Here is a 17967-nt window from a genome sequence, read left to right as displayed (position 1 = left end):
GGAATATTTATATCCTCTGCTTTAAAACAACGTGTTTTGTACATGTTCATCAAAAAGGTTAATTTGTAGTCATGCCATGGCTGCTTAATGCTGACCAAAAAAATGACTTTAAATATTTGTGTACAGTTTAGCATTTAAAATAAATCCTATGATAGCCAGCATATACCTAATAGATATGTAATTATATATACTTATATATAATATTATATATAAAAATAAAAGTATACAGATTAGATAGAGTTGTAGATATAGATTCAGATGTAGATATAGATTCAGATATAGATATAGGCAGCTTACTTTAGGACATGGTTTAATGGTGTGAGGCTGATGCTTAGACTCATTCTTAGAGGTCTTTTCCAACCAAAACTGTTCTATGATTCTATGAAATGGGAACTGACACACAGCGTTTTATGATGATTTCAGAACAATGCCTTGGATTGTTCTGATTTGCTTCTGTTGGATGTTCATGGAGGTTGGTTGTTGTACAATGATGTTACTCTTAAAAATGTTTCTGTTTTGTAAGAGATTATGTATTCCCTCCTTTAAGGAATTGCTGTCAAGCACGCTATGAAGTTGTGCCTGAAAGTTCTAAGTGAACTGAGGAGCATTCCACTTAAAACACTTAAACTGTCCAAGGAAGGTCTGCAAGGATGATTAAAGGACTGGAGTACTGCCCTGTGAGGAAAGGCTGAGAGTCCTTTGGCTGTTTAGTCTGGAGAGGAGAAGACTGAGAGGGGATTTAATAAATGTCTATCAATATCTGAGGGCTGGGGGTCAGGAGGGAGGGTACAGGCTCTGCTCACTTGCACCCTGGGATAGTACGAGGGGCAATGGATAGAAACTACAGTGCAGGAAGTTCCAGCTCAACATGAGGAAGAACTTCTTTACTGTAAGGGTCACAGAGCACTGGAGCAGGCTGCCCAGAGGGGTTGTGGAGTCTCCTCTGGAGATTTTCCAGCTCTGTGGATGTGTTCCTGTGCAACGTGTGCTAGGTTCTGTGGTCCTGCTCTGGCAGGGGGGTTGAACTTAATGGTTGCCAGAGGTCTGTTCCAACCCCTAACATCTTCTGGTCCTGTTCTGTAGTTGTGTATTTTTGTTGGTTTGTTATCTTTTTTTTCTTCTAAAAGGAATACTTGAATGAGCAGCTGTCTTGTGAGAATTCTTCTGAGGATGGTGTTACCTCCAGTCAGCACCTGCCTTTGACGCTGAAGGGCAGAGAAGAGCAGCCTGTCTTCAACCCTTTCCAGGTGTACCACCAGTCTTGTGCAAAAGTGTTCAATCAGGTGTGTGAAAATCCCAAAACCTTGGGTTTGGCATCAGTTTTACCTGTTGATCTTACTGTAGTCCTGAAAATGATGGGGACTGGACTGATGAAATTAATTGCTTGTGTTCATGTTTGATGAAGTGCAAAGGAGTATTATGACTCAGGAATCTAATGAGGGCACCCTCTACAATAGCATGATGTTCAAAAAGCCATTATTGTCATTTTATTTTATCAGAATTATTGCATGTAAAGGCAATTTGCATTTACTTAGACTTCCCCCATGTTAGCTCAGTACAGTGAAGGAAAGCTCATTAGTAGCAATGACATTTATTACATCTGTGTAATGGTACATGGGGCTGGTCTTAGTCCTTTGACAAATCATGGCAGAACTCCAAGAGCACATTTGGAATCTTCATGGTCCTTCACAGAACTGTGCAGCAGAGGATGCTGTAAAAATACAGAAATTTAACAGAACAGTAAGAATAAGCAGGAGGGGAAAAAAATAAAGAAAAATTAAAAACTCCACAAAATATGAAAGCATCAATTTCTCTGTTTTTCACTAAGCCTTGTTGGTCATGTTTACACTATTATTAATTTTCTGATGATGTAACAGTTAAAGAAGTTAAATCTAATTGCCTAAATCTCTGCCAGAGCTCCTCAATCAACTGCACAAAATGGAATGTAGCTTCTGGTGGCACCTGGACACTTCAAAAACCTTGCCCCGTTGCTTCTTATCTTCCTAATCCATCATCTGCAGTTTTGATTCTACCCCTCAATTTCAAATGTGTAAAAAGAAATGGTGTTGGAGTGGCACGGAGTTAAGTTTACAGGCCTGTGGCAGAAAAATGCCCTTTTTGCAGTACAACTCTGCTTTTAAATGGTGTAGTCTTCCCAAATTCTGATAATTTTGGACTACTTCACTAGATTTGTTGCTGTAAAATAAATCTTGCTTGCTGTTGCTGGTGTGATTGCTTTGGCTTTTGCTGTTGCTGGTGTGGATCCTGATTTTTTTTTTCCCCTTACTTGTTTAATGAACTTAATCACAGCCATGTTGCATTAAAAGCAATAAAATGCTGAAAAAAGAGACTAATACCAAATCCACAAGGCTTCTCACTGCAGAGAAATATGCAGTGAAACATGCTTTAGAAGTACCTCCTACTAGTCCCTTTATGTATATCTTAAACTGATAGAACTTAAAGGGCTACAGAATCACTCACTCCCATTTGAAATGCTGAAAATACTTTACCATGCCTCAATTCTCAACTCATTAATAGTGTGGTAGAATAAGACCTTCAAGTAGTGACAACTCAGGGCAGAATTCTTCTGCTACATGACAGGTTTGCAGTGCTCTATTAATCAACAGATGACAAGGGATAGCTCATATTAAATTGCTTTGGATTTTGTAACCTGGTTGTATAAAGTCTGTTACATGAATATGGGAAATGTCTTTAATTTAAGGTAAAGAGTGGGATCATGGACCTTAAAAGCACTGTGGGCCAACACTGCTGTTTACAATGACAGATTTATTTCCTGAGCTTAATGATATTATTAAATAATTTAGTTTCCTTTACCATCAAATTGCACATTTATTTAGTGATGTGGAGGACTCTGTTTATAAATTAGTGGTCAGAATAGCTAAGTGTCTGCTTTCCTTTGAGGATTATTAGCAGTAGAAGATGCTACCTGTGAGGACTACCTGTAGAAAATGCTAAAGCCCTGGCAAAGAACATTTATTCTCCTCACAGAATGTATTTCTTGTTAAAGATCTTCCTGGTTTGCAAGAGCCACAAAGTTAAGGGGTTTATAATCTATGATTAATTTATTTGGTTTCTTTATACCTATTGTAACTAGTTGTGGTTTTAATGCATGAACTAACACTTCATCATTTTAGCAACTCCATGTCCCAGCAAGCTACTGGTTTCACAACCTGTTATGTCAATGAGTTAATTATATTTGGTTTTATAAAAGCTTTCTCTCAAAAGTATCTTGGTACCATGGTTTAGTTGATTAGATAGTGTTGGATGATAGATTGGACTCGATCTCAAAGGTCTTTTCCAACCTAGTTAATCCTGTCCTGTCCTGTCCAGAATAGGCATTTTGAGTCCAGAGAGTTGGCTGGGTTCTAAATAGAGATAGTTTGTGTTACTGTATATAGCATATTATAATAGGTAATAATATGGAACTACACTGTGTAGGATTGCCCTGACCTAGGTACAGCACCTGGATATCAATCCAGACAGGGGGATGGTAAAATTGAGAGCAGCCATGTAGAAAAGGACTTGGTGGTGCTGGTGAGTGAGAAGCTGGACATGAGCCAGCAATGGGCATTTGCAGGAGAGGGACTGTTTCTAAAGCCCTGCAGTGATCATAGAATCAACCAGGTTGGAAAAGACCTCAGCGATCATCAAGTCCAACCTATTACCTAATACCTAACACCTCATAATAACTTAACCATGGCTTCAAGTGCCACGTCCAATCCTTTCTTGAGCTCAGGGGTGACTTCATTGCTCTCTACAACTACCTGAAAGGTGGTTGTAGCCAGGAAGGGGTTGGTCTCTTCTCTCTAGCAACCAGCACCAGAACAAGGGGACACAGTCTCAAGCTGCACCAGGGGAAGTTTAGGCTCGAAGTGAGGAGAAAGTTCTTCACGGAGAGAGTCATTCTTCATTGGAATGGGCTGCCCAGGGAGGTGGTGGAGTCACCATCTCTGGAGGTGTTCAAGGGGGGATTGGAAGTGGCACTTGGTGCCATGGTCTAGTCATGAGGTCTGTGGTGACAGGTTGGACTGTATGATCTTTGAGGTCTCTTCCAACCTTGGTGATACTGTGAACACCTCCAGGGATGATGACTCCACCACCTCCGTGGGCAGCACATTCCAATGGCCAATCACTCTTTCTGTGAAGAACTTTCTCCTCACCTCAAGCCTAAACTTCCCCTGGTGCAGCCTGAGACTGTGTCCTCTTGTTCTGGTGCTGGTTGCCTTGGAGGAGACCAATCCCCTCCTGGCTACAACCTCCTTTCAGGTAGTTGTAGAGAGCAGTAAGGTCTCCCCTGAGCATCCTCTTCTTCAGGCTAAACAACCCCAGCTCCTTCAGCCTCTACTCAAGGGCTTGTGCAGAGAGGACAAGGGACAAGGTTTGAAATGAGAGAAGAGCAGATTTAGATTGGGTGTGAAGAACATGTTCTGCATCATGAGGGTGCTGGAACACTGCAACAAGTTGCCCATGGAGGTAGTGGAGGCACCAGCCATGGAGATATTCAAGGTCAGGTTGGACAAGGCTCTAAGCAACCTGATCCAGTGGAGGATGTCCCTGCTGACTACAGCAGGGTTGGACCGGATGAACTTGGGAGATCCGCCCAAACTGTTCAGTGTCATGGTGTGTTTCAGTGGCATGGTCTTACCTTCTTTATTAGAGGTTTAGTTAAAACAAATTATTTTGAAAGCTTCCTGAAAGACAGTTTGTCATAAACATTCCATGCATTGTTTGTTTGTCATAAACATTCCATGCATTGTTTGTTTATATATGCAAAAATTAGACCTGCACATCAGGGAGCTTGGTTTTGCTTTTCTGAATTTTCCTAATGTGTCCCTATGGCATCCAATCTAGCAAGATATTTCATCATAAATCCCATGAATTTCACTGCTCTTGAAACAAAGGCCACTGAACTGCTCTTTTGAGATCAACTCTGGCATTTTTATTAATGACATGTAAATGTCTTACCTTCCAGCCCTCTAGTTCAGTAGCTGATTCTAGGGAGTGTGTCATTTCTGTTAACAGTTCAGCCACTTCATTCTTGCATTCCTGTAAAAATCTTGAATAATCACCATCTGGTCTTAGTAACCTGTTGCTCTTGATTTTATCAATTTGTCCTGACACCTCAGTCTCTGCCAGTGCTGCTGCTCCTCTATTGTCTAATAAGATTTAAGTTTAGGCTGTGCAGGTCCTCAAGGAATTAAAATGCTCCAAAGACATTATTTTCCTTTTCTGAAGTGATTTTTTTTTTCCCCCCCAAACTGACATTTTCCTTTTCTTCCATGGTACTGATCAGGCTGGTGGACTGAATTTTTATCTGGTACACTTATGAATGTTGGTATCTGGTTTCATGACTGTTGCTACTGGTTACTTAGCCTCTCCATTTTATCCCTCTTGATTTTACATGTACTTCCCCCAGATTTATTTATCTGTTTTTAATTCCGAGTATAGAACAGTTGCCTGTTTTCTCCCTTGTGTTCTTCTGCTTCCACTGTTGTCTATTTTTCCTTTATTTATCAGAGGTTCACTGTGGCTTCTTTATTCCCTTTCCTCTTTGACACTGTATTATTCCTTTTTATTTTTCTTTAGCTACTCTCATCTCTCTTTCTTACCGTGTATTTCACCTTAATTTTTCCTACATTACTTTTAAATGCTTGCCAGAGAGGAGAGTTAAGGAGAAAATTAAATTAAAAGAAGGAAGGGAATAAAGTTAAGATGGAAGGAAGGGCATTCTGCTTTCCCAGAGGAACCAATTGCTGTCTTTAAGAACAAGATGCACTGCAAGACACACTGTACTCCTCTTATTTAGTTTTATTTCCATTGTTTTGACTTGCTCCTTTTTTTTTCTTCTTTTAAACTACTACTGTTTTAGTGTTACAACAGTAATTTTTGATTGATTTCCTCTCAAGACTGTTGAACGGTGGCCACTACCTGACCATTACTGACAACAGCAATGAATATCATGCAGCAGGATTACTGTTTTCTAAACCTGAGAATGTTGTGTGTGGTCTTTTGGCTGCCCACTATTACTGCAGAGTGCTTTTATTTATTAAATAAGCAATATGGAGTTGTATGTGTTCGTGTTCTCTGTACTTACTGCTGTTTATGATGACTTCGTGGGTTTAAGAGTACAGTTCTCCCAGGGGCTAGATAGTCCAGGGGGTGGTCACAGGAAAGTGTAATCTTTGTTATTTCATCCCCATCATGCTGCATCTCCCCTGCATAAAGGGGGTTCACAGTTTGTTCTGCCCTTTTCTCCCTCTTCTTGCTCCCAGCACAGACCTTTATCTCTTACAGTGCAGGAGAGGTTTGCAGCCTTGGCAAAGCTAATTTCTAGCTACATAATTCAGGCCTGGTATGGGAGGGGGGAGCAGCAAGTCATGGGGAGGTGGCAGGGGGCATTGAGGCCTGGTGTTTGGCCTGGTTTGGGGGAAGGTTTTGAGAAGGTGTTGGCTTAATGAGGTTTTGGTAAGCCCAGGTTAGAGAACTGGGCTGAGGCTGGATACAGATTTGTGCATTTTGTATTTCTGTGTGTGTTTTGTGACTCTGAGCATCTTGATCGTGGCTCTGACCAACCTGATCTAGTGTGAGGTGTCCCTGCCCAGGGCAGAGGGGGCATGAGCCTTGAGGTCCCTTCCAACCCTAACAATTCTGTGATTCTGATAGTATTTCCATTTAATCTTTCCAGTTTTGTGGAGTGATTTTATTTTACTCCTTTGGGGAGGGGTTAGAATAGCTTTCTGTCCACTCAACCCAAGACAGATAACCATCTGGAGACTGGTGGGGGGGTGCCTTACAAAACAATAGGTCAGTAAACCACCTCTCTAATGACCATACAGGTTACATCCTGAATTTCAAGTCTACCATGCTTTCCATGACAAACTTTATGCTGACAGCAGGAAATGTAAATGGCTGTCACATTAAAAAAAATAAACAAAGTGTGTGTGGGGGGGGAAGTTGCCAATTATTTTGCTTTCTCAAAGAAAAAGAGTCAAGCTCTCAGACAAAGTGGTTGGGCAGGATGCCATTAGCAGTTGCAAGAATAACGGTTCAAAAAATTGATTTATCTTTTTATAAATAATGGCTACATCCCCAAATGGATTTATAAATTAATTGCTGTCTTATTGGAATAAAAGCCTTCTTCTGTGGACATGATTGATATCATCTGTCTAAGTCCTTGTTTTAGACACCCCACCACCCCTCCTCCTTCTTGGTTAGTATATCACAGCTGGAGCTTTAATTTACTGATCATATTAACACTGATTAATAACTAACAATAGCTTCTTGCCATGTATCAACAGTCAGCCATTACTGAATGGAACTGGGATTGGTCAAACTTGCTGCCAAGTTATTTGGGACTGAATCAGATGACCTTCAGGGCGCTGCTGGCACACAGGTAATGGAATTTTGGCAAACAATTGCATCTCTCTGTTGTCTTTTGTACTTTGCAATAGTCAGTACACAAAGAAATTTATAATAAGTTATAAATTTTTATTTTATATATTTTATATTTTATATATTTATATTTTATATATTTTATATAGGTTATATACTATATATGTTATATATTTAATATATTATATATTTTATATATAATAGATGTTATATATTTTATATATTATAGATGTTATATATAATATACTTCATAATTTATGTTTTATAATTGTTATGTTTTATATTTGTTATCTTTGTCATATTTTTATATTTTACGTATTTTTTATATTCTATATTTTTTTATGTACTGTATTTTATATTTTTACATTTATATTTTAAAATAGAGATACTACTTGATCTGTGAAAAGATGGTTTTCAATTCCTATTCTGAGGAACCTAGTACGTGCTTTCTGTCAGACCAGATTATAGGCTGACATTGCCCTTAAAACAGTGTTTTAAAAAGAAATCAGTAACTTTTGCAAACCTAAACTGCTCAGGGAGATTCCAGCTGTGTAGCGCAGAGCTTAGGGGATGTTGATTCAAGTTGCAATGAATCTTAAATTCTGTTGAGGGCATGAGAAGTGTAGCTAGAAACAGAAAGTGTGGGTTTTTAGTAGTTTTTAAATAATGGAACCGATATTTTAACACTTTTCTACTTGTGAAGTTCAGCTGCTTAGTTGATAGTCTGATATATGAAATTAGTAATAATACTTGTTAAATCCAAAAATAACAGTTTATAAAATTCAGAAGAACTGTGGGTGGAAAAAAATGGGCATTTTTCTAAGATATTTGCCAGTTATATCCTCATAAAAAAAATGGAAAACTTCATCCTCAAAAAACCCAGGAGTTTAATGTTCCCTTCTTAATTCTGAATCCTTCCAGTGATCTCTGATATGGTTGTATCTCTCATCTTTTAAACTCAGCTGGTTTGCTGTTTAGAAACCAGAGTGACAGTTTCAAAAGTGTGTGAATTTGCATGTCAAAAAAAAAAAAAGTTTAATGGTTTTTATGCCATTTTTCTTGATTTACTGCTTGTAGTTAGCCTGAGACTTTTAATTCTTCCTTCCTTTCACATATAAAATATTTGTACAGTCTGCATCTAGTCTTCTGTCAGAATTTTGCTGTGGTATATTCTTTCCTCACCCAAACTGTTTATTTTCCAAGATGTTAATGCAGTTGCACAAAAAGAAAGATGCTGGTGACAATCTGCCATTCATTTGTCCTCCTGATGTCCTCTGTTAATCTGGGACTTGGTGGACTTTTTGGTCTGTACCAGTAGTGCCATTTTTATGTTAAATGACAGAGACAATTCAGTACTAATTTTTTTTTTTCCCCCTGACTTTGATAGTTCTCCTGCTGATTGCTAGCACTTGTCCTTCATTAAAAATGAAGTAGTTTGCCCTTTTAAAAGAGTTTCTAATAGAAAGTCTTAGACTCAAGCTGGTTCTTGAACTTCCCTTCATGTTGATGTCATCAATATGAGCCAAAGGGAGCAGAGAGGACTGCTGTGATTTGCAGAGGGAACATTTTCTGTGGACATTTCATCTTCTCTGATATCTTGAAACATTTCATTTTTCTTTTGATCTCTTTACAGGGTTTAGAAAAAAAAGTCATGTGTATGCCTTTCCTGTCCTTCCCTGCATTTCATGCCTTTGTCATTCCATCCATTGTTGCATATATTTTTTTAAAAAATATTATTATTATTTAATAAGTCCCCTAATTGTTGTCATCCTTCCTAATTTGAAAATGTCTCCATTCATTGCCCTTCTACATGATACGGAAATTCTCATCTAGAAGTGACATTATGCAAGCCATTAGTGATTAGCTCAAGGATTTATTATTTCAACTACTCTTCTCCACTCCGTAGACCAACAGATCATTTAAACCCATTGTGATCAGTGAGTAGAATTGCTAGTCCAGTATCAGCCATAGTGACTATTATCTCTTAACACAGCTTGTCTTAATATGAGTTCATTTTTAGCATGTCTGCTCATGTTTTCCAACTGTCTAGGCCAGTTCTGGTTGGTCTCATGGCTACTCAAGAGTTGCAGTGACTCAGATGAGCCCTATCTTTATGTGATTCTTCCCAAAACTGCATAAATAAATAGATGATTCTTCCTAAAAATGCATAAACCTCAGCCTTGTGCTCAGAAGTAAAAGTTGGAGCTGAACATGTGTGTGGTTATTTTAACCTCCTGTTTATGATGGACCCATTCTGTTTGTACTATTTGCCTCCTCAAATGAGTTAAACAGAAGTAAGGACAGTAGTTTAAGAGAGTCAGAACCATCAGTTTATGAATTGGAGTGGTATAATGCTTTGATTACTCCCTTGTTTAACTCATGATAAACCTTTCCCTTATCAGCTACTTCTGTGGAGGCAAGAATATTTTTCTTTCTTTGCAGTGATACTGGGGCCTAGCTCCATTTTTTTCTTTTTTCTTTATTTTTAAAGAGAAATTATGTCTGTTGCTCAGGAACTAAAATAAGTAAGCTCTGCTGTCTTTGGTGGGGGGAAAAAAGTAAAAATACTTAGGGGACTCATTTACAAGGGAAATGCTCCCCTAACCTAGTTAATGACTGAGTTAGGTGGGAGGGGATTAGGGGAGCATTGTCCCAGAGCCAGCAAGTGGTAGGCAAATTAATTGGTTGGTGGTTAGGGGAAAGTAAAAAAGCTTTTAGGACTGGTTAAAAAGGGAATGAGTTGTTGTGTACTACTCATTGGCTCCACATGAGCATGTGAATCTAACCCATGCAGGCCTGGGATCCTTAAAGTAGCTGTGTTGAGGAAATTTTTCATCTGGAAGATGTGGATGGTTGATGATATTGTACTGTTTGAAGGATGTCAAATATAGAATAGTATCAGGAAAAGCCATTAAAGTTGAGCAGTAGTGTAGAAAACTTAACCTTCCTCCCCATTTACAGCTGATACCTTCAGAAAATGTAAAGGAGTTTTCCTTACAGGAAGAAAAGGCATAGACAGATTCCTTTCCTTTCTGGTTTTACTTCTGATTCTTTTTTTTTTTCTTTTTGACCTACAATTTGAGCTGAAAAAAAAAGAAGAAGAAGGAAAAAAAAAGCCATACTTTCCAATGATGCTTGAAGTACTATGTTTTAATAATAAGCCTGTTAAAATTCAGCTAATTTGTAGTACTTGGTTTATCCAAGCTTTAAAAAACACCCTGCATATTTACACAGATACATGCTGCCTTTTCTTTTTTCAATCTTGGCACTCCCACATCCTTAGATACTTCAGGGCCACATGGGAATTCCTTACCTCTAATACATATATTAAGGCAAGAAGATCATGTGTTTTTAGTCATTCTTTAATTCACATCCATCTCAACCTTTAATCAGTGTCCTGCTCATAAAGGAGAAATTGTTCTTGTCTGGCTGCATCAGTGTGTTTTAAACTGTTTGTTTGTGGAGTCCATTCTATCATCTGTGATGTCTTCTTTTTAACTGTATGCCCACTATCTGTGCATATTACTACAGCTGAAAATACTGAATGTTGGACATGAGGAACAGTTTCTTCCCCATAAAGGTTGTCAAGCCCTTCACCAGGCTGCTCAGAGCAGTGTGGAGTCCCCATCCCTGGAGGGCTTTAAAAGCTGTGTAGATGTAGTGCTTAGGGACATAGTTTAGAAGCCATGGGGCACAGTAGAGGAGAAAGTTCTTCACGGAGAGAGTCATTAGCTATTGGAATAGGCTGCCCAGAGAGGTGGTGGAGTCACCATCCCTGGAGGTGTTCAAGAGAGGATTGGATGTGGCACTTGGTGCCATGGTCTAGTCGTGAGATCTGTGGTGATGGGTTGGACTTGATCTTTGAGGTGTCTTCTGACCTTGCTGAGTCTGTGATTCTGTAGTGTTGACCTAATAACTGGACTCTATGCTTTTGGATCCCACATTAATGATTCTATGGTTTCAGGCACTAGTACAGACTAGCGGTTGTCCTGCTGGAAAGCAGCTCCATGGAGAAAGACCTTGGAGTGCTGGTGGACAGCAAGTTCTGCATGGGACAGTAATGTGCCTTTGTGGCCAAGAGAGCCAATGGGATCCCGGGGCACATCAAGAAAAGTGTGTCCAGCAGGTCTAGGGAGGTTCTCCTCCCTCTCTGCTCTGCCCTGGTGAGACCACACCTGAAATCCTGTGTCCAGTTTTGGGCTCCCCAGTTCAAGAGAGACAGAGACCTGCTGGAGAGCCTAATAGAGGCTATGAGGATGATTAAGGGACTTGAACATCTCCCCTATGAAGAGAGACTGAGAGCCCTGGGGCTGGTTAGTCTGGAGAAGGCTGAGGGGACCTTATCAACATCCATAAATATCTGAGGGGTGGGTGTCAAGTTGAAGGTGCCAGGCTCTTTTTGATGGTGCACAGTGATAGGACACAGAACAACAGGTACAAGCCAAAATACAGAAGGTTCCACCTCAACATGAGGAGACACTTCTGTGTGGTGAGGGTGACAGAGTCCTGGAGCAGGCTGTCCAAAGAGGTTGTGGAGTTTCCTTCTGTGTAGACTTTCAAAGCCCACCTGCTCATGTTCCTGTGCGACCAGCTCTAAGTGATCCTGCTCTGGCAGCTGGGTTGGACTGGGTGATCTCTGGAGCTCCCTTCCAACACCTAACATTCTGTGATTCTGCTCTCTACAACTTGCTGTGAAGGGCAGTTGGAGCCAAATGGGGGTTAGTCCTCCCTAATTTCAGGTGATAGAAATGGCCTGAAATTGTGCCAAGGCAGGTTTAGGTTGGATCTTAAAATCTGTTTCTTTGATGCAAGAGTGGTCAGCACTGGAAGAGGCTGCCCAAGGAGGTGGTAGAGTCACTGTGCCTGGAGGTATTTAAGAAGAGTATGGTTATGGCACCTGGGGCTGTGGTTTAGTGGCCATGGTGGTGGTGGGTTGATAGTCGCCCTGGATGTTCTTAGAGTTCTTTTCCAACCCAAACAATTCTATGATTCTTTAAGTGGTTTTCTTCCAGTCATGTGTTCCTCTGATAAATATTCTCAACTGCCCAGCAGCATCTCAAAACAGGGTAAAATCCATAAAATCCAAAAAATATTGACTTAAGGAAATTTTACTAAAACCAGATAAAATATGCAGTTGCTGAAAAATGCACACATTCTTTGGAGTCCAGGATTTTCCTTAGTTTAGGCCAGACTGCATTCTCTCTGTCAAATTACTAGGCTGTTTGCAAGTGAAAGTGCTTTTTAGGAAGATCAAAACTGTCCTTGGAAGCATTATGAAGGTCCCTAAGATCAAGAAGCTTCCTTTATGGTGTGGCAGCTGATCCTGTACCTAGTGCCTCTCTCTCTTTTCTGAACCCTTTTAAGCCTGCATTGGACCAGAACTCTTTACATTGCCCTTTGCAAGTAGATTTTCTGATACAGCTGTGGCTACAGAGTTAGGTGGTAAAATTGTATGTTTTACCATTGATCAAGCTTTAATAAAACCCAAATTAAGTAAAAAAACCCAACAAATTCTTGTTTAGAATTCTGAATGATTGCAGGGCAAAGTCTGCATAGCTCTTGTATATTCTAGTGGATACACAGACACCATCTGTTGAGAATGGTAGCCATATGGTGAACTATTTATAGAAAATGTTTATATTCATTGTGTTGTTGATTATCTAGATATCCAGAAAATGCTCTTTTAAAATCCAGTTTATCAACACATGGGAAAAGAAATGCATTATGTAGTTTTTTGAAACTGAAAAGAATGTCAGCAAACTGCATGTGTTTTGTTGTCTGTGAAAGACTTTTGTTTTTCGTGCAACTCTACAAAAGCCTCAGCCTGAGAAATGATGGAAAACACCCAGGGTATGAAAGGGTAGGAAGCTCTCTAACAATTTTCTTCGTAGAAGGAACAAATGGTGGAAGAGCAGTTGCTGGCTTGACGCCAAGAGAGAGACCCTCTCTTCATGGCTGAGGATGCCAGTGTTATGTCTAGTGTACTTTTGGATGTGTTAGTCAGGCCCTTCTTCTAAACTGCAGATGCTCCTAGACCTTTTGTATCCCAGTTGCTGGATATTGCAAGTCCATGTTGTTGTTATGGCTACAAGTCAACTATTAATGATGTGTTGGTGAAGAACTGGGATGCCATTAATACTGCAGTAATCACCACCTGCTTGGTGAGATGATAATGGATGCCCTTATAATGTGTGTAAGAACAGGCTTTCTGAAATGCATGGGAGGCTGTGAAAGACATTATCCTCTTGTTCCTGTCTCAGAAGAGGCAGGTGAAAGATATTAATCCATCGCTGCACGTATCTTAGTTGATCACAGAGTCAAGTTTAGACCCTGGTGCTGGATGTATCAAAAAACCCCCCATCCACTGGAATTTTGAGGGAAATCTCATTTTGACCTTCCTGGATAATTAAGGATGCTTTTCCATAAACTAGTTGGTCCATAACAAGGTATATGTCACATCCATAAGCACAAGGATTACCCTCCATCTGCTTATCCTCTTCTGACATAGCTAATGAAACTGTACTTAGACCTTAAAGGCTCTGTCAGGGTAGGCTGAGCTCTGCCTGGTGGTTTTAAAGCAGGGGTGGCAGAATGTGGGTCAGTAAGCAAGAAGCAAGATGATGCCCTCTGTTACACACCATCTGAGTGCCATTCCAGCCACTACTATGCACACAGCTGCGCCATGAGTTCCATAAGTGGGTGAGGATGAAGGTGAGACCTCAGGTGAGACTTCCCATACACATTGCACCTGGGTACTTTTAGGCTGTGCGTTGAAAAGTTTTCCACAGATCTTGAACAGAAAGTAGTAGAATGTAAATAAATCACTATTGGATGTAAAAAGGAAACTAAATAATCCCATTGGACAGATAACAAACATTAAAGTTAGATGTGTACATTAACTTTCTCTGTCTTTTTGGCTTCCTCGCTCTAGCAGATACTAACTCTGGCTCCTGCTGGCCTTGCTGACCTTGGCTGCATTGCTTTGCTGTGACTGAGTATTAACAAAAAACTCTTTGCTCTTTCTCTTGTCCCATGTGCAGGTGGGTGGGGAAGGGAGCAGGGAAGGGGAAGCTAGTAGTAGACCCCTGTTTTGTCCAGGGGAGTTCTTGTGTTGTTTATAAATAGTACATATATGTAAATATTGTATATTTTGTACATATTCATTGCATTTCACATTTAGATTGCAGTTTTGCTTGTAAATACAGCTTCATTTGCTTCCACTGAACTAGTCTGGCAATTTTATGTTGGGGGGAAAGTTCAATCCACCACAACACCTTAAACTCTTCTGGTTGTTATCAGTCTCTCCTGTGAGCATGCTGATGAATCCCATGAATAAAACAATATTCTTCAACAACTCTACTGTTACCTAGAAAGGTTGTATCAGATGATCTTTAGGGTGCCTTCCAACCTGGTATTGTGGGATGCCATGGATTCTGTTTCCAGCAAAAGATGCTAAAAAGGAAGGGAGTGTCATCTCACAGCAATCCTTAGTTAACGTGAGCTCCTTTTTAATACTTGGAAGTCCTTTATCAGGAGGCCATTAGCTACACAGGATATGGAAGGATGTGTCTCTTTGAAATAACAGCTATGAAAATGCTTAAATAAAGTTTAAATCTAATATGATGCTGTTTTCATTGCTCAGAATTGGCCTCTAGGGAAAAAAAAAAAAGGAGAAAGAAAGACAAAAGAGAAAGGGGAAAAAAAAGAAGAAAGATGTGGTAGTTTCAGGCTATGCCTTTAAAATGTAGCTGGGATAAGTCTAACCCACTGCTTTCTGTCAACTCCTCTCTTTCTCTTGGGACTGGGGAGGGGTTTGGGGGGGCAGTGGAGCAGCTTCCCTGAGCTTTTGACCAGGTTTTTTTTTGTGTTGTTTGCTAATTGTAAATACCTGTATAATATTGTAAATCCTGTACATTTTGTACATCTTCTTTGCATTCCATTGTAGAGTGTAGTTTTAGCTTGTAAATACAGCTTCCATTCACTTCCAACTGAGTTGGTCTGGCTTAAAGTTAATGATGGGGGAAACTTCAACACAGCATAAAAGAGAGGAAAAGGAAAAGAGAGGGGGAAGTACTGAAAATACACACTTTGCACTTCAAAAGTGTATCAAGCTTGGCTTGTAAGCTAGACCCCATTCTTCTAACGGTGTGGTTTCCTCATTTAAAATTGGGTAACATTTCTCTACATTTTTATGTCCTTTGATATGTTTGGATGGGAAAAAATGCTAAGTAAATGCAATATATTAGTGTGATAATGCACATGTGCATTTGTTGTTAGGATTTGCATTTCACTGTGTCCTTTAAGAGTTTTTTCATTCAAAACAAGTTATTTTTGGATACTGCAACCACAAATACATAGAATAAACCTTACTTCGAAGTGTGACCTGGTGATTGGCATCCCATGACCTGGCTGACTTGCCTTAAAAACAGGTACTTCCTTTCATCTACCAATAACTTGCCTCCCTTTCAACACTTTCTCATATCCTGTTGTTCAATGAGGATTCTCAGGTGTAGATAATCACGTTTGCCTGATCTCACAGGATGTTAGGGGTTGGAAGGGACTTCTGGACATCTTTGAGTCCAATCCCCTTGCCAGAGCAGACCCACAGAGTCCAGCACAGGTCACACAGGAACACATCCAGATGGGGCTGGAAGGTCTCCAGAGAAGGAGACTCCACAACCTCTCTGGGCAGCTGGCTCCAGAGCTCTGTGACCTCACAGTGAAGAAGTTCCTCCTCATGTTGAGGTGGAACCTCCTGTACTGTAGTTTATATCCATTGCCCCTTGATCTATCCCAGGGTGCAGCTGATCAGAGCCTGCCCCTCCCTCTTGTCCCCCAGCCCTCAGATATTTATAGATATTGATTAGATCCCCTCTCAGCCTTCTCTTCTCTGGACTAAACAGCCCCAGGACTCTCAGTCTCTCCTCACCAGGCAGTGCTCCTGTCCCTCAATCATCCTTGTAGCTCTCTGTTGGACTCTCCAGCAGATCCCTGTTCCTCCTGAACTGGGGAGCCCAGAGCTGGATGCAATATTCCAGGTGTGGCCTCAGCAGAGCAGAGCAGATGGGGAGGAGAACTTCCCTGAATCTGCTGGACACCTCTGAATTCACCCCAGGATCCCATTGGCCTTCTTGGCCACAAGGGCACACTGCTGACCCAATCTGATCTGTTGTTCCTCCTCATTCTGAGCCTTCCTCATCCAAGTTTTCATTCTCAATGGATACATAGAGACCATAGGTGCAAAAGCTCTAAATGTGAATTCTTGCCTGCAGAGTAGTGATGTAAGTCTCCACACCAGTTTAGCATGTCATCTCATCTATAGGCTTCTTTGCTATGCCTAGAGAGAAAGAGGCCACAGGCCACAAGCCCACAAGCTGGAAGTCTGTACCCACCACCATGTCGTTTCTTCCCTCTGCTTCTTTCAGATAAGAGGCATTCAGCAAAGTGCTAATAATGCAGAGGAATTCAATTTCCATACAGAGATCTCAATTTCTTCACAAGCTGTAATGAGTTGAGACATGCAAATCCTCTGTAATGTAGAGGGGGAAGTACTAATACAAAGTTAAACAGATGGAAAATCTGGTTCCTGCAAGTCACCTCTGATGTTTTTTGTTGTTGTGTTTGTTTTTTGTTATTGTGGGAGTTTTGTTTTCTACAGTGCAACAATTAGTCTGTAGCAAAGCCAAGAGCTGAACCTGCCTCTTTTGACTAAACTTTTAAGATTCAAACTACCATGTAGTTGGGAACTGTTGCTGTGCACAGCCCTGGGTGGTAACAAAAGGGAGATGGCTCATCTTTAGTTACACTTAATTGCTCAGCTAATTTGAATTACCTTCCAGTCTTCTCAGGAAGTGGTAGACCCATTGGTTTTCCTCCACAAAAGATGAGGAGCAACTGAATTCACTGTCTTCACCTTGAAATGCTTGCTGCTGCTACTACAAAGCAACCAGTAAGGACTGGTGGCTGCTACTGCCGTGCAGATACTAGTCCTTCCTAGCTGTAGCTGTTCTCCCTGAGCTGCCCCTTTCCAACAGGTTATTGGCTTTCTCATTTGGCTTTCCTGGGTTAACTTCTTCTGTCTTGCCCAGCTCATCCTGACCCAACATCTAATTGCTTAAGAAAGGATGACAAGTCCCAAAGATGTCATTGCCTCCTCTTATTGTCAATGTCAAACTGACCTTGAAAGTTTTACAGTCATAATCCAATTTTGAAGATACATCAGATCTGGGCAGTTTCATGTGTGCTCTTAGTAGGTACTGTGATGTGAGCAGTCATTTTAGAATCTCCACAGACACTCTGATTTGGGGTTTTCTGTTGATAACTGATAATCCAGCCCAAACAAACTGTTTGCTTGTTGTTGTTAGTTTTTTCCCCCTATAAACTTATTTCTGGGAGCTAACAACAACATTAAGTCTTCATGAAGAGTGGGGAAACCATTATGCATCTTGCATCATGTAGCAGAGAGGGAATTCAGAATTGTCATTCTAATAGTTGACACTGGAAAATGTCATTGAAGAAAGCTTTTTTTATGTTAGTCTTTAGATTGACAGGTTA

General features: G+C 40.4%; 1 protein-coding gene across 1 annotated transcript in view; it reads left to right on the top strand.

The window, feature by feature from the left end:
- KIAA0825 (KIAA0825 ortholog) overlaps positions 1-17967 on the top strand; it is a 347912-nt gene that overhangs the window by 172023 nt on the left and 157922 nt on the right. The window contains exons 18-19 of the mRNA XM_054177960.1: positions 1128-1283; positions 7320-7414. Of these exons, the coding sequence (XP_054033935.1) occupies positions 1128-1283; positions 7320-7414 (251 nt within the window). The remainder of the gene's footprint in view (positions 1-1127; positions 1284-7319; positions 7415-17967) is intronic.

Source organism: Dryobates pubescens, chromosome Z (assembly GCF_014839835.1).
Source record: "Dryobates pubescens isolate bDryPub1 chromosome Z, bDryPub1.pri, whole genome shotgun sequence".
Classification (NCBI taxonomy): Eukaryota; Metazoa; Chordata; class Aves; order Piciformes; family Picidae; genus Dryobates; species Dryobates pubescens.
Note: the sequence above shows the minus strand (reverse complement) of the source record. Positions and strands in the feature narration are given on the sequence as shown.